Below are 20,850 nucleotides of genomic sequence, written 5' to 3' on the forward strand. Positions count from 1 at the left end.
AGACGTCAACACTCCAGCTGCTCTGCCCACCTCCCCCTTCAGCCAGGGGGGGATTAGTTTTTTTACATTATGTATTAAATGAGCTGTGACATTTAACCGTCTATTGTCGAACAGCCTATTTCGTCTTTGGATTGAACCAAAGAGATCTAAACTGTCCCCCCCGTCCTCCCAGTGTTCCTGCCTCATAGTGAGCTCAATCACAAAGCGTTGGCACCGATCTTCTTAACACAAATATGGAATTTTCCCAAAATGTTTAACGATCATTTTAAACACATTATCCATTCTAATAATTTGTGATTTATTTTTATTTTTGTCTTTCTCCAGAGCGAGAAGTGGAACCTGGCAGACAAGGAGACCCGGGAACTAAAGCTCACTCTGGCTCAGCAAAGAAGACGGTCCAGGATGGTGAGTTTGGCAAAAACAGTTCTCAGCAGGGCGAGAAGGTTGTTTTTTTGTGGGACAATTTGCTTTGAGCCAAACGTTTGTATGCCTTCTGTTGTTGTTGTTGACAGGAAATAATCAAATTCATCTCTGACACATGTCCTATGTGTCGTTGGGCTGATGTGGCGATGACTGGTTAACGGGAAAAGAAGTCTCTGAGGTTTCACACAACAGAATGCTGCATCACTTTACGCTGAGTTCCAATGATTCCGCGCTGCCGTCTCAGCTGCAGATACCAAGAAACAGAAGAAGCGATACGGCCGGGTTTAGCACCCTGCGTCAGGTCGCGCTGGTACGACAGCGTGGAGGAGGAGAGAGATAACCAAGCTTGCAGCCTGTCGTCTGATAGAGCACAGCGGATGCTCCGGGTTAGCTTGGATACAGAAACCGTGCACGGTTTTGTCAGTGCAGGGAAACATTGAAACATTGTGATTTGAGATTGTTGTAAGTGAGCGGTGAGGCCTAAAAGGACGATTAGCATGATTAATCAGTGTTTCCAAATGTTTAAGGGAGCAATGTGGGGATATTATTTGTTTACTCATCATTTATACATTGACTTTGTAGGCAAGGCAGTTACTGCTATATTATGATATTGTAACAAGAAAAAATGAATCAAACATTTTTATTCAACCATTCAAATTGGAAAGCTACATTTTTTAAGAAAATAGACAAGTTACTATGATTTATTATTAGCCAACACACTTTAAATAAATCTAATATGATGTGCATGAATATCCACTCTGTTCTGTGTTATGGTTAAAAACAAGAGGCTGGTTTCGCTCGACTCTAATGTCCACTTACTTACAATGCTCCTAAATCAGTTGAAGAGTTGGCAGATGGAAAATTAAATGTGGAACCAATTGGTAAATCCAATGCAAATTCACATGCGACGGATGCACACATTGTGTTCTGTTTGCTCGGTAATTACAAAACCAATTACATATGTTTAGATTAAACCAATTGCAGATAAACCGCGTGGTGCCATCCGGTAATCCACAGTGTCAAAGCCTGTATGAATATATGAACCGCAGCCGTATCGTGCTGCTGCGAGATTCAGCAGAATTAACAGCATCTCTCTTCCTGATCGTCAAGGGATCAGCTCAAACACAGATGTTGGTGTCTGTGGTCAATCTTTGGTCATTTACAGGTTGTGTAATCAGAGACATTTACAAAACTTTAGAGCTACATCTCTTTTCAGGCAAAAGTCAACAAAATCTTTAAAAAAAAGAGGATAATAAAAACGATTTTTAATATCCTTTTTTTTATACATATATATAAATTAACAATATCAATTATATAGTGTGGTTGTTCTGCTATTTTCCCCTGTAGTAAACACACGCAGGGTTAATATATGGATATGCAGAGCTTTGGTTTGTCACATCTCTCACATTTCAGTTTGTTTCAGTACAAAGAAGTTGGTGAATGAGAGTGGATAAAAACAGGAGAGGAGGAGAGACTCTGATATTCATTCTCATGCATGATTTCTCTCTCCCACACACACACACACATGCACACAAACACTCTTAAACTTCAGATTACACAAGCCTTTAATCATTCCTGACACTGAAGGTGAGACAAGAGGCCAGATCTGTCATCTACTGTGTGTGTGTGTTTGTGTGTGTGTGTGTGTGTGTGTGTGTGTGTGTGTGTGTGTGTGTGTGTGTGTGTGTGTGTGTGTGTGTGTGTGTGTGTGTGTGTGTGTGTGTGTGTGTGTGTGTGTGTGTGTACTGAGAGGAAAGACAAAAAAGAAACAATGCCAATGAGACAAAGAATCAGACTGTGAGTCTCTTGTGGTCTTTCATTGTGACCTCTCCTGAGTTTGATTAAAGGTCAATCTGACATGACCTCATTTTCTGTCTGCAGCACACGGTCAGTTAAGAAAAAGAGGAAGAAGATGAACCACTATGTACAACTGCAAAATAAAAATCAATAATGAATCAAATACAACATTTCCCTCCGGCACAGCTGCAGACCATTCCCCTCCAACCCTGTCACGGACAACTGGACACAAATCCAGTCGCTTTAATTGACTAGAGGAAGATTCTGCTCAGTTCTTGGATCAGTCAGGCTAACAAACCCGCGCACACAGACACACACACACACACACACAGACAGTCAGCGTGGCCGTTTGTTAGCTAGCTTCTGGACGAGGTACGTGGGCTGTTTGGGGCAAATAAAAACAAACTGCACAAACACTGCAGCATATTCACGCGAGTGAGGTGTGAATCACAGCTTCAGTATTGTTGAAAAATGAAAAGTGTCCACACACACACACACAGTGAAATGAGCCAACAGCTGTGGCAGTGTTTTCATAGAAGCCCGGCTGACAGTTGATAAGATGTTTAGAATGGAATCACTCTGTACGCCGCAGACGCTGAGCTGTTTGCTCAGGACCTGCTCTTACTGGCAGGCATCAGGAGCCCGTTGCTTGTTTCTGCTGACTCGGCCTCCTTTGTGAGAATGGACACAGTGAGCGACTCCAGTATCGGCCATTGTGTTTCTCCCAGTGTTCGTCCTTTTCCCTCCAGCCCATTTCATGCATATTCGATTTTACTTCTGCTTTCTCTCTCTCAGTTTTCCATGGTGATGATTAGAATTATAAACGCACTTCAAACCGAGCTGTTTATGTACAACTTGACTCAGGAACCAACAGCGTCCACCTACAACGAATGCTCCTGCAAACACGTGTTGTGGATCTTTGCTTCTTCATCTTTGCTTCTTCATCTGTCTTTAAAGGCTTTTTGATTATGTGTTTTCATGCTGTTGGTTTAAAATGCTCTGTGCCGCCACTAACAGCTTCACAAACACACTCTCTTAGGGCTCTTCACTGTGAAGTAAGTGTGTGCATGTGCTGTTGTGCGTGTAATGGTCGCGTGGCAGTGATGAATATTCATTCTAAGCGATAGTCAAGTCTTTCCTCCTCATGCGGATATTTTTCACCCCTTCAGCCACCGCTGGTTCTTCTCTGACATTCAGCCTGTTTATCTCCTCTATTTAAGTTCACAACAATATGATTTTCTCACGTTTTCAATAATTCATTTTCGGGATGGCGAACCCGTTCCCTCAGTGCGTCCTCCCGAGGAGCCTCTCTGCGCTCTCACCCTTCCCTCACTCCTGTCATCTATCGCTGCAGCGCCTCTCGTAGGCCAAACGGTCAGACCTCGAGGAGCACTCACGAGACAGACAGCTAAGCGTCTCCTTTCCTTCCTGATTATTTCTATCTGTTCCCCCTCTCTTTTTCTCCAATGCTCTTTTTTTTTTTTACTTTGTAGCCCTTTTAATTAGTTTATCAGACCCTGAAAGTGATTTATCAAATAACAGTCAGATATCTGTCCTCTGTGAATTTTTTATTTGATTCAGAATGTGTTTCGTTTACGAGCTACGAGCTATTAGAAACAGTGGCCGGGGGGAGATAAAGGACCACACACACACACACACACACACACAACCACACACATTCTGAAAGCACCCCGTTGACCCACGTCCAGCTCAGCAGCCATTCATTTGAGGTGACCCTCTTCTCTCTGACAGAATCGGTTGGTGGTGTGGTATCTTCTATTTGACTGTGACTATCTTTATTATCCAATCACTGCATTCCATTATGGCCTCTGTCCAGCATCAGAGGACACGGGGGAGAGCGGTTTATCTCACCCTTCGCTTCTCTAGACAGTTTCTCCCGTCAGGAACGTTAAGGGTGAAAGAAAAAGGGAAAGCAATTCTTAAGGAGACAAAAAAGTGGTTGAGTAGAGCGAATAACTGTGAGCTCTAATTGTAATGAAATGTTACAGCTTCCAGTATAAAGTGCATGGTCGTAATTATATGACTGGAAGTCATGTTCACTGTTCACTGTCCTGGAATTTTTAAAAAGTGCTTGAGGGACCCTTGGGTTACACACACTGACACGCTAATGCAAATAAAAGAAAATTATGTTTTCCCAGTGAATATATGAAGAAAAAACATGTGGATCACGCAGAAGGCGTGCTGAAATTCAGTGTCCAATTGAACGTGTCAATCAAAGGATGATGAACCACTGATTTCAGTATTCACTGCAACTTTCCAGTCAAATGGATCTAAAACATTTTGTTGGGCATACCATCCAATATACGTGTTCAAAATGGGACGAACGTGGCAAAACACGTATCTTGTTTCTTGTGCAGCTGTCAGGTGACAATGACGGTTTACTGTAAGTCAGCCAAACCTATGCAGAGAGGAACAGAGCAATAGAAATGACTTTGTTCTTCCTATTCAGAGATGAAGTTGTTTGTGTCAGAGTCTTTTCCCTGAGCACTGGTTTAGATTTATTTTATGTTCTTGCATATTGATCCCCCCTCCCAGTATATAAAGGCAAATCTGACCAGATGGATGCTGGGATAATGCTGCATTTACAGCGACAGCAGCATTTTTAAAGCCCGCTGCAACACGGCAGTTAAAAACAGGCACGAGGGGTCCAGGTCAACAGATTTTGAAACATGTCTCATTGTCGGCTCTCAAAAGGCTGATCTGTACAAGGCGACGTCAGTTCTTGAAACGATTTGAAACAGATGCTTTGAGAGTTTCAAAAGACTGACATTTTCTTCATTTTAGGGGGGAGATAGCAGGCCAACAGAAGATGGCACATTGAAGTGTTGTACATCATCTGAAAACTGGGAACCTGAAGATTCATCTTAAACGCAGCTCAGCAGTATGTGTCAAGTTGGTTTAGCTATAAATTAAATACATCAATTATTGAATTGACAAAGATGTGGGTTTAGAAACGTTGAGGTTGAAACCATTTGTTACACAGATTTAGTGCTAATTGAAAATGATCAAAAATCCCATAATACCAGATTAGGATACTAAGGCTCCAGGAACACCGTAAAAAATCCACGCCTTGTTTTAATGCCTCACACTTTTGTCGTGTGGAGTATACTAGGAGTACTGCATTTTTTTCTGTGATTGGATTGTGAGCTCATCTGTTGTGCAACCGTGCAGTAATGTCCCGGCTGATAAGAGAACCAGGAAAGCCATTCAGGCTCAGAGCCGGCAGGAACTGTAACGATCCCAGAGGTCGCAGCAAATCATTTCATACAGACATGCCAAGTTCCAAAAAATGGTTTCATAATGTGAAAAGCTGCTGTGGGGACACAGTTGGTTCCTTCTTTTAAGAGATGTCGGCTGGAATCGTCGGCCCGAGTCCAGATGTTTGACAACGTCAGTTTCAGACATATAAAGGTGCAAATGTGCCCAATTTGAAATCAATTAGGTTCTCTAATTGATTTCTAATTGATATTGATCTGCTGTTGTCTGGTGCCCTTGCTGCTTTGTCCCCTCTTCCATCTGTCCATCGGCCCTACAGACCGGTAGCACAGCGCCCGGGTGTTATCCGTCCACCTACACACACACAACAAGGCAACACTAGTTGTTAGTGGCGTCTGTGCGCAGAGCTGTTGTTCTTACTCACAAACTTTACCACATTGTAAAGACACATGACACGCATTTCCTGCTTTATCACACACACACACACATTTCAAAGCAATTTCTCTGTTAAGCAAAATAGTCTGATGAAGAATCATAATATTTACCTCACGCCGATTCAGCAACATTTTATCAGCAACAGACAAGCTTGGTAATTTGCATAAATCAGTCACATTTCAAGGTAAATATGCGGGTTTGAGTGTGAGAACGGGTTTTCCTTGGCTCTTTGGAATGAATAGACACATTCAATAGACCTGTCAAGTTCTACTGCTCACAAATATTGTCTCATTCCAACCTCACGGATAAGAATAAACTCAGGAACAGAGAGAAAAGAGGGGACTAAAAGCAGGTGAGGGGCTGGTCCTGAGGAAAGTGAGAGAGAGGCGGCGGTGGAGTGTGCTGCAGTGTTTCTGCATTACAATTGATTGGCTGGTTTAACCGCCAGTGCTGCTCAGCGGAGCCTTAAATAGATGGATGGAACCCTCTTTTACTTGATTCCCATTTGCCTCTGCTTCCTGTCTCCTCCCACCCCCCCGTTTTCTCTTTTCCTCTCCTGATTATCTCTGCTTCTCCTCTCCCATCCCCTCCTCCCGAGTCCCCTCGTCACCGATACGCTCAAAACTGTTTTACATTCAGAGCGTCAGTGTTTTGCCAAATCTTTTTCACTGTTGATGAGAAAATTGTATCAGCCCAGACGTCCGCGTGTGGTGCTTTCTGTACTTTCTGGGTGCACAAACAGACTTGCTCATTTGTATGTGTGGGTCTGACTTCCAATTTGTCTGTAAGTGGAGGTCACACACTAATCCTAAATTGTCCTCCAGTTCTGTTAACCAGATAGGAGCCTCCTTTTTCCTTGATCCCTCCTCTCGGTTCATCTCTCATTTCCTCGCGGTGATCAAAAGTAATTTTGCGTTGCAAGTGAAATAAGATGGATTTCCTTCAGCATCGGAGCCGAGGACGAGGCCCAAATAAGCAGGCGATAGAAACACAGAGATCAGACAGCCATGAGGGGTGAGGTTTATGTCTTCTCTCTACATTCCCCAGAGTATAGGAAACACCTGTAATGTGTCTTTGCATCTACGCGCGTTCTTTACAGATTATGAGGAAACGATGTGCGTTGCACAGATGTGGACATTGCACTTTGGTCCATGAGACTATCCAACCTTCATTTCCAAGGAAGAAGAAACCTCTCCCGTATGCATTGACAGCTCCAGATATGTTCAAAGAGATGTATGTCGAGAGCTGATGGTAGTGTGGTGGTTGAGATGACAGCCGTACTGTGTAAGTGGGAGACAAGAGACCTCTCTGATTTAACGCTGATAAAGCAGCATGTAAACTGCAGCGCGGTGTGGGATCAAGTCAGAAACCAGACGATGTTCACAGCGGACTCCAGCTGTGACTCCACCAAAGGCCATTAGGCCCCTAATGGAGACAAGGCCACTGGCATTATATGATGTTAGCCACATGCTGCTCAATGAGACATCCTTGATCTGTACACTGCGTGCTCCGTCTTTGTTGTTGGTATCTGAAACCTTCTTTAAGTTGGTTCACTGTGGGGACAGGATGTGGTCTCTATCTGTGCCTTAATAGCCACTTTGTCTTAGATCTCTTGGATCAGATTGGGGATCGGGTCACCAGTCTAGAGTCCACATCCACTCAGACTTCCTTCCCTCGGTGTGTGAGAGCCAAGACATGGGGCAAAGAGTCGGCCTCCACCCCCTCTCCTCATCTAGCACTACCTCGAGGATCCCGGCAATCCCCCCCGAGTGTCTCATCCTCCCTCTGACAACTGACCTTTCTCATCTTGTTTCCTCATTCTCTTCATCCCTGTGTTCACAGACTTCACAAAATCCCCCTGCACACACTCCCTCATACTCCCACCCCTCCCCCCCCCCCCCGGCTGTACTCATCAACAGGGCCTCTGCTCCTCCCAATATTTCTTAGTCAACACAGCATCCCGGGCGCTTGACCTAACAACCCAAGGGCCCCACCGGAGGCTAAGCAAGTGTGTTTCTCTCCACCTCCCTCATGTCCTACCACTATACACTCCCTCCCCAATGCCTTCGTCATAGTCTCCTGGTACCCAAGTGATTTTGTCATGGCCATTTATACTTCTGATCCTCTCACATGCTACGTAGTGCATCTAAAGTTTTGTTCAGACTGCAATCTAAGAGTTTAATGGATAGTCAATGTAGTGAACAAAAAACAATGAATAAATTGGTCGCAAATAAATTAAATTAGTGGCTGCATGACAACAGTGTTGACAACAAAAATCCTCCAAAGTGTGGGAGATTTTCACTCATATCCACACTGTCAATTTGATATAATCAGCTGTCTGCGTTTGGACGTCTCTGCACACCTCTGCCGTCCGTCAGCATCACCTCCCGGGGAGCTGAGGAGACAGCGGTTTGATAAACTGCCTTTCATCAGGATGATTGACAGCAGAATCCTACTGGACAGAAAAAGGTTTTCACTGCGAGTGAAAGTAATCTGCCTTAGATGAAACAATTACACTCACAGACTGACTGGGAGCGCTAGTCAGACTGTGGATACAGCTCTGGGGTCGCCATGTACCGATAATACCAGTATCCCTTTAAATTAGTTTCTTCTTATCGTGTCGTGATAATGGCAATATTAAGACTTCTTGAGCTAATGACATAGTTACGCAGAGCAGCAAGCACGTCTGGAAGCAACGGCATGTTTGTTAGTTCTTAAAAAGAGGAGTAACAGACTGCCGTAGCGTTGCTAGTCCCGGACATTTGATGCTACTGCCCCTAATGTTTTATCCAAAGCAGAAAACCTTTCAGAGCCATTCAGTGATATCAACGCCACAAAAAAAAGACCTAAAGCTTACAGAAGTATGTGATGTTACTGTTAGATATACCGTAAGAAATACGTTCCGTTGCTATAGTAACTTGTTTGGTCCAGGGCCGGACTAGATTTATTTCGATATATGTTTTACCAGCAGGACAGGTATTTAAAGTATGTATTTTCTAAATAAGTATTCTGTAATTTGTTGTCTGTTTTGTCTGTAATTCTGTATTTTATAGTCACCTAGACCATAACATCTTCTAGCCAAATGTAAGAGCTGATTACTTCATTAGAGCCACTGAGTAATGATGCAATTCCTAATTTAAACATTCAATGTCTTTGTTTAATTAATCAAAAGATTCTTGCAACAATGAAAAGTGGTCGTCTTCAGCCCTACTCCTAAATGGGCAGCTGACCAAATTCCGCTTCCTGCTCCATCCCTAACACCTGATGCCACCTCATTTTAGCAGATCCACATAGTTATGGGTTCGTATTTGATGGTGAAGACGTCTCTCGTCTCAATATTTTACGGCCATTGTCTTTTCCACCTTCTGGTTTTTTTTTTTTCATTTTTCTTCTGTCTGTCAAATGAAAGTGGGTCTGTGCTGTTAGCCTAGTGTGAAATGACACAGTACTCAGAGTCAATGATGTGCTTTGATCTTTGTCACCCTGGACACCAGCCAGCTGTATCTGGCCGACACGGCACTAATGTCACTGTGGAGATTGATTTGGAAGAAGATGGGGTTGACGCTCGGAGAAAATAGTCCTCATTAGGAAGCTCACACTGCGGAAAACTCAGCATTTACTTCGTACCTATTACCATTCTTCTTCTAACGCTTTCTCTCCATCTCATTATTTTTTTGTCCTGCTTCACATAACGCAACAAATGACCAGCTGGGGAACAAAAAGAAAAGCGGGGGGGGGGGGGGGTCGGGGAGGGTTTCCTGCATCCCCTCCAGCACTGCGTCGTGCTGATTCTCCTGCTGTGAATGCTCCTGCGGATTTGTTTTTTGCAGCTCAGCGGTTGACCCCTGATCTCTCCCCCGTAGGTCCAGATGCCACCAAAGACCCCTGTCTGAAGGTGCGCTGCCCTCCTCACAAGGTGTGTGTCAGCCATGACTATCAGACCGCCATCTGCACCAATCACAAGCAGCCACCTCACAGGTGAGAAGCAGCAGTGTGACGTGTCAGTGTGTTAGCCCCCGAGTGTCTCAATCGTGGTGTTGTGACTCATTAGAGCGGGCCGTCCACTGACCGCCGATCCATTGCTCCTCCCATCACATACCCGGACGACGTATTTTGTTTTGTAGCAGTTAATTGCAGTTGTCAGTATGATCTACAAAAGAACATAAAAAAAATAAAGTTAGGGCAACTTGGTTCCATGACTTTGTCTTGCGTTAAATAGCCTCAAGGAACGTTGGACAAATGTCACCAGAAGAACGATGCCGTAACGCTACTTGCTTTAGTGACAGACGTACAGACACATGGTTCCAAGCAGCAATTCATTTTAATCAATCCATTCGTTTGCTCGCTGGACCCTGTCAGCAACCAATGTTTCGGGTTTTCAACCTCTTCATGTTGCCAATTTTGAGGTTTTTCCATGTCTCAGTTGAAGAAGCATTCTCCCAAAAGACTCTTGAATGTCTTTATCTCTTTTGTGGGTTTAATTAATTCCCTCCTGTCATTAGCACCTTGGTAGTTTAATGTTTGTTTTTGTTTTTTTGCAATGCATCAATCAAAGTCCTATCTGTTGTTTAATATGTCATACTCTTCATCTAAAATCTGCATTTCAACAAAACCATCAATCACTGAAGCTAGAAGATTATCATATTAATTAGTTGCAGTAACTGGCACGAGACCAATGGCGTGTCGTCTCCGAGGGACAATCCAAACTTTAATTCACTGCGAGCAACGTTAGCTTTTCTCAGATGCATTGGACGCACTTTGGTGTTATTTGTGTAAAATAAAAATCCTCAAACAAACTAATTTCATCCGTTGACAAAACTCCCGAGCATAACCTTCTCTTTTTAATGTTCATATATCTGTGCACCGGCTTAACTTTCCTTACTCAGCCATATTGTTTGGCCCCTAGCCGGGACATTTGCATTCACCGGCTATAATTCAAAAATATTATGGAGCCCTGCACGGTTAATTGGTCTGCACCTTTGTCCTGCTGTGAGGGGGCTGAAGGACCGCCAAATGAGCGCCTTCCCAGATTACAGCAGCATGCAAACTCTCAGCAGGGGTTCAGTCCGGCGGCTTACGAGAGAGAGAGAGATATTTCACTTTTGTAGTTTTCTGTTTGAGGGGAGTATGTCTATAGAACGTCTGAGCAGACTCTATCTGGGAATCATCTTCATGCATACGCATACTTCCGAGCAAATCCAAACATGCCCTTCAAACCACGCCTGTGACTTCAACACATCGAAAGCAGGGGAAATATTTTCACGTGGACCTGAATGTTTGAATATGCTTCCATCTTACCTTATCTGTCAGCCCCGTTGTATTCATCAGTTCAGTGTGCATGCTTAATGCAATGATTATTAAAAAACGTTGAAGGGATATATTCTATATCTTTAGGAATAGGTGTGTGTGTGTGTAGGTGTGGACACTGTATGTTTGTATACTGAAAATATGTTATTTCCCAATTCAGCTCACCAAAATGTCATGAATAAATCAGTATTCCAGTAAACGAGCATTTAGCATTTAGAGGTTTCTTAACTTTGGAATCTCCACTTGGTCACTTAGGTAGTTGATGTTCACTTTGCATCGTTTGTCGTCAACACATTAGATTCTCTGTAAAGAGTCGGCCCGGCTAATTCCATCTGCTCGACGGATCAGGAGGCAACGCGTTGTTCAGTAGGAGCACTTAGACAGAAAATTGCTGCGAGATTTGTGTCCAACGCAATTATGCTCGTTATAGACAAGGTCTCGGTGGAGCAATCAGGAGCCGCGCTGCTCCAGCTGACCCTGACAACCAGAAACACTTTTCAAACTAGCTGCCGAGTGGGAAACTATTCCTGCTGCGTGGAAAGTTATTCCTGCGCTTAAATGTGCTCCCACACATGCACGCATCAGAGTAATGTTAAAGTTATAATACAATATGTACCAGACTACAGAGCTGGCTTAAGCTTCAGCGTGGATAGAATTGTCTTATGTTTTCATGTATGTGCAGGAGACCTTGTATTTGTAAAATTCTGATTCATGACTTCTTCAAATCTGTCTCTCACTCTCAGTGTGAAACCCAGGAAAGGCGGTGCAGGCCACAAGCACAGGCTCGAAGCAGGTGCTCATGGGAAATGTAGGCCGTGCTCGGGCATCCAATCAGGTCCTGTGTGTGGATCTGACGGACACACTTACTCCTCTTGGGTGAGACATCCCTTTTTTTATTATCTTTTATTAACTTATTCTGCTCCATTTACTTTCTCAAGTGTGTCGCTTTTGCAGATTCTGAGCACATTCATTTTTTTTCAATAATACAGCTTATTTTTAACCATAAATAAAGACAGGATGGCTTCAAGAGAAGCAGTGCTTGAAGGGCCTCAGGACAATTTGAAAAAGCTCTTAAACCTCTATCTTCTCTTATTACTCCAGCCCCATTTCCCCCTATAATAACCTCTGCCTATAATCTCACTCTCAGCTGTATGAAATAACATAAAGTCACAAAGTCACAAAGTCACGATAGAGCAAAAACGAAAGGCAAGAAGGAAATGAGTAGAGGAAGATCAGATCGAGGCGTTGAAGAAGAAAAGTAGGCGGCTGTAAAAAAAAAGAAATAAAGAAGTGAAGCATTGTGGGTCCGTCCTTGGTATGAAAGACTGACATCCACAGTCATAACGGTTACAGAAGTACTGTACAACTGTACATCATAATACATCTTTTGAGCTAAATCTAAGTTTGGTGACAGGTGTATTGTCAGAGTAGAGCCAGCTGTGAGTACACCTGCACATTGTGCTTCCTTTTTCAGTATTATTCCTTAATTTCTATGACAGCATGTCAGGAGACAGAATCGAGAAAAGCAAACCTTTCCGTTCAGTTACAAGGTCATGTCTTTATTTGCCCGGGAAGCTTGACGTCCATCCGAGCGTCCTCCCGTATTTTTCAGCTCAGCTCTGCAGGGAATTAGTGGATTTCCAGACATTTGGTGTTTGTGTAGTTTTCCCTTTGATTTGGAGGTCAAGCCTCCAAACCAGATGCATGAAACTACGTGTTCCATCGCAGGTGTATGAGGAAGTCACGACATAGGCTTCACTAAGGAGCTCTGCGCCTGAAGCTGTGCTAAGGAAAGGTATTAAAGGGGAAACAGCGGGAGGAACAAAAGGAAGGGGAGGGCTTCAACGTCCCTTTGGTTTCTGTGGTAATTTTGTTGGTGGGGTTCAGTTCGCCGGTGGAATAAAAAGGTCCCGGTGGCCCATCCTAAACTCTGCTCACCAGTGGACCGCTGGTCACAAGCTTATTCATGTTTTATCATTGCATTACATGCCTGCCTTGTTGTGACCGCACACACAGAAACAGACACACACACTCAATATCCTATTAAGAGGACACTGCCCTCCCCCCCCCCCGAGAGGCTTCGGCCCACTAAGTTTAGTCCATTACTTTCCTCCCCTTAAATCATCCTCTCCTCTGCTCCTCTTTCCTCGTCTAGCTTCTCCCTTCCTCCTTTATTTCTTCACCAGCGAGTCAGGTGTTAAAACACTGTTTCATCAAAACCACATTAACCCCTGGAGAGAGACATAAATAAAGATTCATGGGGCCTCACAGTGGGCTGACAGTGACTCTGGGAGGTCATCTGCTCTCTCTCGCTCTCCCCTCCTTCTCCCTCCTTCCCAAGACGGGTGATTCAGTATGTCGACAGCAGGTTATACCGCTGTTCCTTTGTCAACAAATTTCATTAAGCAACATTAGCAGCGCTATCAAAGAGGCGACAGGGAGGAAATGATGGGTTTGAATTACAACATAGGAAATAAAAGGGCTGCAGGATACGGCTTCGCTTGTGAGGGATGCATGATATGTGTATGGATGTTTGTGCACGGTCAAAACATCACCTCGCAAACACAATTTACATAACTCATTTCATTTTTTATTATTCCTCTTTCTTGGAAAGAAACTAGTCCAAACAATGGCTGACCCCTCACTTACCTGAAATGAGATTTATACTGTTAAATTACATTCCAAAGAAGTCCATCTTGCTTGTTGTGCATTGCATTAGGTTTTTCACTGCAGTTAATAATAGAACGTCACTGACCATCTCTCTGTCTAATGTTGTGTCTACATGGCTGCGTAACGGACACATCTGTTCATCGGGGGGATAAATTACCAATCCTGTCTCATGAAATCCTTCGTTTAATCAGCTCAACAAAGAAAGTTGGAAATTCAGTCGTAATTGGAGGACGGTTACAAAACAGTGAGACATGTGGTCAATGAATCAATTGCTTGAAGTTGTTGTGTAAGGCCACATAGCAAAAAAACAATATTTTGATGTGGAGTACCGGGTGGCAACATTTTCCTTTTTTAACTCCAGTAAAGTGTTTACACTTCTATTCATCTCCAATTCCAAACGTCAGAGAAACCCTCCTGACCCGTAGAGGCCGTCATACTTCTGTTGTGCAGACGGAGAACTAATTAAGTCTTCATATGTCTACATGTGGAGTTGCAGGCCCCTCGCAGTGCTCGAGTTTCTCAAAGAAATCCTCTTAACTCGCGTCTGTGTTCTGTCTTCACAGTGTAAGCTGGAGTTCCAGAGCTGCTTGTCTGGGAAGACGATTTCGGTCAAATGTGACGGGCCGTGTCCCTGTTTGCCTGGCCAGCAGCCCAGCAAACCACCACATAAGACTGATAAGGCTGGTGAGTAGTGTGTCTCTCTGTTGGTGTAAATTAACAGAGTTACTCAGTAATCTTTCTTTCAGATGGCTGACTCTTGCATTTAGGATGTAGCACAGTAAGGCATAGTTCTCTTTCTCATGTCCATTTCTTCTGTCGCTTGTCAATACCTTTTGAGTTCAGGGGGACGCTTCAGATAGATACACACACACACACACACACACACACACACACACACACACACTTTCACCACTAATCCCTCAAATTGTTCCATTCCTTTCCTGTCAGCGCTCCCTTTTCTCACGCTATTCTCTTCCTCCCACCAGCCCCCCTCACCTCACACCTGATTTCTGACAGCTACAGTGAACAGTGATGGAGTGAGTGTGTATGTGTCTTATTGTTTGTCATGAAAATAGGATTTCGGTAGATGAATGGAGATATTTTCTGGTGGAAAAATGCAATCTAAAGGAAAGCGGCAGAGAAAAGGATGGATTGTTATTGTAACAGACTCCCTAACTCCCAGATGGCCGAGTAGTGGGATGGTTTAACGTTGTGTGCCTGTGTGTGTGTGTTGTGAGTGTATCTACCATCCATCTATACAGCTTTTCAGAATATTACATGTTTGATTATACGAGACGCTATACTACCATCATAGGTAATTTCTCATCCCTCTCATTTCTAATCATTTATCACGGCTCGCTTTATTTATTTATCAATCAATCATTTATCTTCGTTCCTCTGAGGCTGACTGACGGAGGGAACAGAGAGCCAGCCAGTGTTTTACAAACTCGACTGCTGTCTAGTTAGTTCTTCCCCATCTTTGTTTGGATGAATCTATAATTATGGGATTCGTCTGCTAAGAGCTTGAGTCTGGGAGTGGACAGTTTGTGTGAAGTGAAATATAATCCATTTCCAGATCACGCAGCATTAAACCAGCACTATCTGACTCTCGCTCCCTCTTTAGTTTAAACTTAAGTCTTTCTTCGTGTTCCTATTTCCTCGCTCGCTCTCTCTGGAGCTTCTTCTCATGAATGTCTCTAGTTTCAGCACAGTAACGGCTCCAAATATTTCAGCAACACAAACGGTAAACAGATGGAGATGGCAATATAACACTGTGAGTGAATGTGTCAGATTGTGTTCCTATGGTAACAGCCAGTGCAACAGTTCACTTAGTGTAATCACTCCTTTATGTTTACTGAAAGCCAAAGGCTCAAACGAACACGACACAGCAGTATTTATCTGTATATTTAGTGTTTGTTTGGACACATCTTTAGCGAGCAGATAATCTTAATAATAAACACATGCTATCGATACTTTTTTACTTTAGTAACCCTTAGTATCTTAATAACCCTCACAAAGAACGATTGGGAATGCTGGTAGATACACTTTTATCTTTACTGGTATTAGAAAAATTGTGTGTGTGTGTGTGTGTGTGTGTGTGTGTGTGTGTGTGTGTGTGTGTGTGTGTGTGTGTGTGTGTGTGTGTGTGTGTGTGTGCTCATCTGTATGGAAGGCAGATGACATTAGTGTCATGGCGAGTTGACATCAGCAGAAAGAAGCCAGACAGGAAGAGTTCATCTCATTAAAGTGCCACTTATCTGTTTGAATCAAGCAAAGGTACGATGACACACAGGTTGTTTGTCGGACATGCGTTCATAGCGTAGTCGCATCCTCGCAGATGAAGCCTCCCTAAAGCCACCGATCCCACTCAGCTCGGATTTCTATACACTTTATCATCCGTAGTTCACTAAGCGCACTTCCATCACCGGCATCCCAGTACAATACATTACACTCATTAAGGCACGAGAATATGAAATGCCAATTTGTTTGTCCAATTCAGGTTGGCAGAAGCCATCAGTGACCCGCGCGCTGGCGTGACGAGCCGCCGGCTCTCAGATGAACTAACGGGGGAAGATGGAGCGGGTCGTTAGCCTGATTGGAAACACCTGTTTGCACTCCACTGATTAGTGTTCAAGGCTGCGCTGGAAATCAAACCCTTACTCACTCCCCACTCTCTATTTAACAGGCCGTAGTTTACGCTCTGGTGCGATCTCGCACACTTCGCCGTCTTTTTATTCACACGTTTAAATGTGAAGTAATTCATAGTGGGAATATTAACATCAAGTACTGGAAATGTAATGGATATAATGCCCGGAAATATGAGGTAATTACATCTTGCATGGAAATGTATACATGAATATATCATTTAAATTAGCTTTAGGGTAAAGTGGTGATTTCCAAATTGTAAAAAAAAATACATTTATAAGAATAACGCTCTCATGTGAGGAGTGTCAGTCCCGGCGTTAACATTGCTTCACTAAAAAGCAAAATGTACCAAATCATTACACACAAGAAAGTATACTGACCATCGTCCACCGCTTTGTGTGAAAAGACGGCAGCGAGTCTCCAGCTTTGACACACAAAGGAAAGCAGTGCGACACCTTGACAATAGATCTATTCTATCGAGATTGAGAAGGAAGCAGAGGAAGATTCAACAACCAGCTGACAGGTTTCACTAACTGACACAAGTGGAGGAGGAGGTATTTGGGAAGAGGTGAAGCTGATCAGGGCGGGAGAAATAATTCACACATGGGTCAGAAGGGGAAGTTACCTGAAGCAACACTGGGGAATGACAAAATCAAACCGGAAACACACAAATGACAGATTGTGTGCCGCAATATGCTGTTTATTTGAAGGGTTACATATTGTTTTATTTGACAACATAGGGGGACTTCAAATACATTTTTTGAGTTTTGGCTGCCAGCTTTTTTCCACAGTGTTAGTGGGTAACATTTCCTGTTTGTCACTCGCATCTCTCCTCAGCTGTCCATCTCTATCTGTACGCTCATTTATTTTTCCTCTCGAGCCTCCAATCCATCGTTTTACAGTCACAGTAAACTCCATGTTTAGGATTTATCACATCTTTCTGTACTTTAAAATTGATAAAAGCAGTCAACCCTTTTCCTACCCTTTTATCTTTGACATTATTTTTTATGACACAAATGGGTACTTTAAAGTCTGTACTATTGAAAACGACATAGACGTGGGGCAGAATCTGTCAAATTACTGAGAGAAATTGTCAAATTACCAAAAGATTAGGCCATAATTATGGGTTAATTGTCTACGTTAATTGATACATTTGGTTTAATCTTTATTTAAATTAATAATTAAGATCGCATGAACCTGATTTGCTCAGAAAACATCCATTGGTGCTGTTTTTCTGTTTATCAGCAAAGGTTAACACGGAGACACTGAGATTTAATTTGATCTGATATTCTTCCCGAGGCAGCGCTGCACATCATCAGTCTCCCATCCAAACCAAAGACTCGAGCTGACGCAACGCGATCTTTCTGGTGATTTTCGTTTGTGCTTACAGATAATAATAAAAGATATATATTTTTTTTCTCTCAACTAATGTAAAGAAAAGAGACGTGATGGAGATCTGTTAGAAGCTCAAGGGGTTAAATCCGCTCGCTGAATTCAATTCTTGGCAATTCTGTCGTACGGCTCCACGGAGAGCACACAGGTGCACAGATTGTGTTCTGCTCTTTTCTGCCTCCACACTTCCCATCCTCCTTCAACACTTTGCCAATTGCTTAGGGGTGTTTTTCCAGAGTGCTGACTGGTGTGAAAATTGCCCGTGGAGCATTTTTATTGTGTCCTCACAAAAGAAAAGCTGCAGTGGTCATTTGTTCAAGCGCTTAAAAAAAACACTGTTTTTGACATTCTCACAAGCCACCTTTATGTTGTCATGGTGAAGCCAGTCCCCTGAGGGAGGGGCGTCATGTGGGCAAATTATATCATTCACACTGTAATGATGACTTCATTGACCAATTGGAAAAACGAAGCCACTGTTGCTGCTTACACAGTTAATGCTAAATAAATCCAAAATGAATAGCAATGCTATCTCTTCTGATGTAAAAAAAAAAAAAAAAAAACAGCCGTGCACTTGTTAACAAACATGCATCACAACAAAGAAGCTAAATTGTCTCTTTAAGTTGAATTAACCCGCTTGGAGTAATAAAATAGTTATAACGGGTCAGCCTGATCTCCAAAACCTGTTCGTAAAAATGTATGTGAAAATCTTGAACATACAAATTCGTAGTGATACATACGAAATAAATACGGACTGCAACTGATGACGTCACCCTATTCAAAGTGAACGGGGACCTGCACACCGTAAACACACTTTGTGAAGTCTAACGATGTAAAATATACGTGTTATGATTGCATTTTTATCGAGAAATAAATGTTAACTTGTAAGAATAGAATACTAACCCTAACCCCCTCAAAATTTCCAACATGGCGGAGAGACGTTCACTCAAGAATCCAACATGGTCCGCCATGTTGTTCACTCAAGGGGCGTGGTTAACCCCCGCCAGTTCGTATGTATTGTTACGAATTTGTATGTTCAAGATTTTCGTATACATGGTATAACAGGTTTTGGAGATCACGTTGAACGGGTGATTTTCCCAATGTAATGTAGCATTGATACATTTATTTTTATGTTTAGTATAATAATACAAACACTATCAGAGCTAAACAACCAAGGTTTTCAGTTATTTTGCCTGATTATCCCCGTTTTGTGTCCTACTAGTAAAACCACAGGAATGATGGCAGCTTTTTTACGGAATTGAGTTAAATATTGGCTGTAAAAAAGGCCCCTTCTCTCCATTGAATAATATCCTTCATTGAATAATAACCTTTGTAAGGTCCTTTAACAAGAAACAAGGCAGCTCAGTAAAACGTTTGCTTTTCTTTTGGTCATCTGGAACTGTTTAGGAAAACAATACCAATTTGTGTTTTGGTTTGAGGCCTTTTTGTTGTTGTTCGTATCATTTCCTTATTCATCAGCACCGCCTTTCATGCTAACCTCCATGTAAACTCTCTCAATTAAAACCTACATTCAACATTGTTAGGCTGAACTTTGCCTAAAATGCCGTCATTTTACAAAAGTAGTCTCACTCCCAAAGCTAAAAGTCACAGTGGTTCTGATCCTCTCTTTGTAACCATCTCACTCATATGACCTGTAGCCCTGTCCGTGCTCTCAGTGTATTACTGATCATTATCTAGAATAACCTTAACTCAATGTCAGTCCGAGTGTTCTGGAGAGCTGATAGCTTGAGGCAGATCAAATCAAACATACCCTTGTATCTCTTTAATAAATCTGACCTTCTGTATTCCTCATATCTCCTCCCTGACTGTCTTAAATCATTTAAATCTCTCTCTGTTACCTTGTTAAAAAGTGTCACCTCACTCCGCCGCCTCCCATCTGTCTTCCCTCCCTTTCCGACTGCCTTTCATCTTGATCTGATCATATCGTGTTGCTGATGTCTCAAGGTGATCCCCCTCCTCCCTACACACACACTTTTTAGATCTAGATTTAGACCCTCTGCGCTTTCATTTTACATATGTATTTAATCGGTTATAAATGATAAAGGCGACTCATTTGGGGATACAAAGCCCGACTAGTGAGGGTTGGAGTTCTATCTCAAGTCGTCTGGAGGAGGCCTTTATCACACCACCCAAACCTGGAGGGACTGTGGAGGGATTGTCACCATATGTTGGTAGACGATGTTGTGCTCAATCATGTCTTGCTGGACTCAACCGTAGAGACTGTGGAGCTCATAGAGCTTGAAGCAGATTTGCTGTTGAAGGTTCCCCGGGAACATTTGACTGATAAGAGACCCAGATGCTGGATCACATGTTGTCTGGCCCGGCAACGCCTGCAGGTTCCCCAGGAAAGAGCTGTGAAGCGTTGCTGTGGAGAATAACGTGCTAAGCCATCTGACCCCATGCAAAGATGAAGTAGTAAGTCCTGTTTGGTAATTTGTTGTAATGTAGACAAATCAAACTGTCAGCATAACTCAATCAAGCCAGAAATGGAGAAAAACTATTTCTGAATTATAATTTCACATTGGTAGTTTATACCGGGGCCTTAAAGCTGATGTCTTGTGGGGTTTTTTGGCTGCCAGTTCCTACTGATATGAGGATGCTGATTTGAAAGGCAGCAGAAGAGATGAGGCAAGAGGGAAGGAGGAGGAATAAGAAGGTATTTCCCAGCAGTAATTCATTGTTTGCACACGTCTATTTTTGTGTTTAACGGTGAGAGGATTTTATTTCTCTGAAATGGCAACTTTTTCTCCAAAGGCTGCAGCTCATCCCGCTGGTACAGATCTTATACCATCATCTATTGTAAATGATGTTACATTTAACTGAGTGTTCTGGGAAGTGATTCTGAGACTTGATTGGGTTTTATACTTGTCGAGCCCCGCCTCCAATCCACACCTGCCAGAACTGTGAAGAAATCTCTGCAGCTTT

The 20,850-nt window shown here is 42.9% G+C and overlaps 1 protein-coding gene across 4 annotated transcripts in view; it reads left to right on the forward strand.

The window, feature by feature from the left end:
* spock1 (SPARC (osteonectin), cwcv and kazal like domains proteoglycan 1) overlaps positions 1-20,850 on the forward strand; it is a 68,447-nt gene that overhangs the window by 41,167 nt on the left and 6,430 nt on the right. For all 4 annotated transcript variants that reach the window (XM_078102152.1, XM_078102150.1, XM_078102151.1 and 1 more), the window contains exons 4-7: positions 325-405; positions 9,756-9,870; positions 11,943-12,075; positions 14,433-14,553. In XM_078102152.1, the coding sequence (XP_077958278.1) occupies positions 325-405; positions 9,756-9,870; positions 11,943-12,075; positions 14,433-14,553 (450 nt within the window). The remainder of the gene's footprint in view (positions 1-324; positions 406-9,755; positions 9,871-11,942; positions 12,076-14,432; positions 14,554-20,850) is intronic.

Source organism: Gasterosteus aculeatus, chromosome 4 (genome assembly GCF_964276395.1).
Source record: "Gasterosteus aculeatus chromosome 4, fGasAcu3.hap1.1, whole genome shotgun sequence".
NCBI classification, from domain to species: Eukaryota; Metazoa; Chordata; class Actinopteri; order Perciformes; family Gasterosteidae; genus Gasterosteus; species Gasterosteus aculeatus.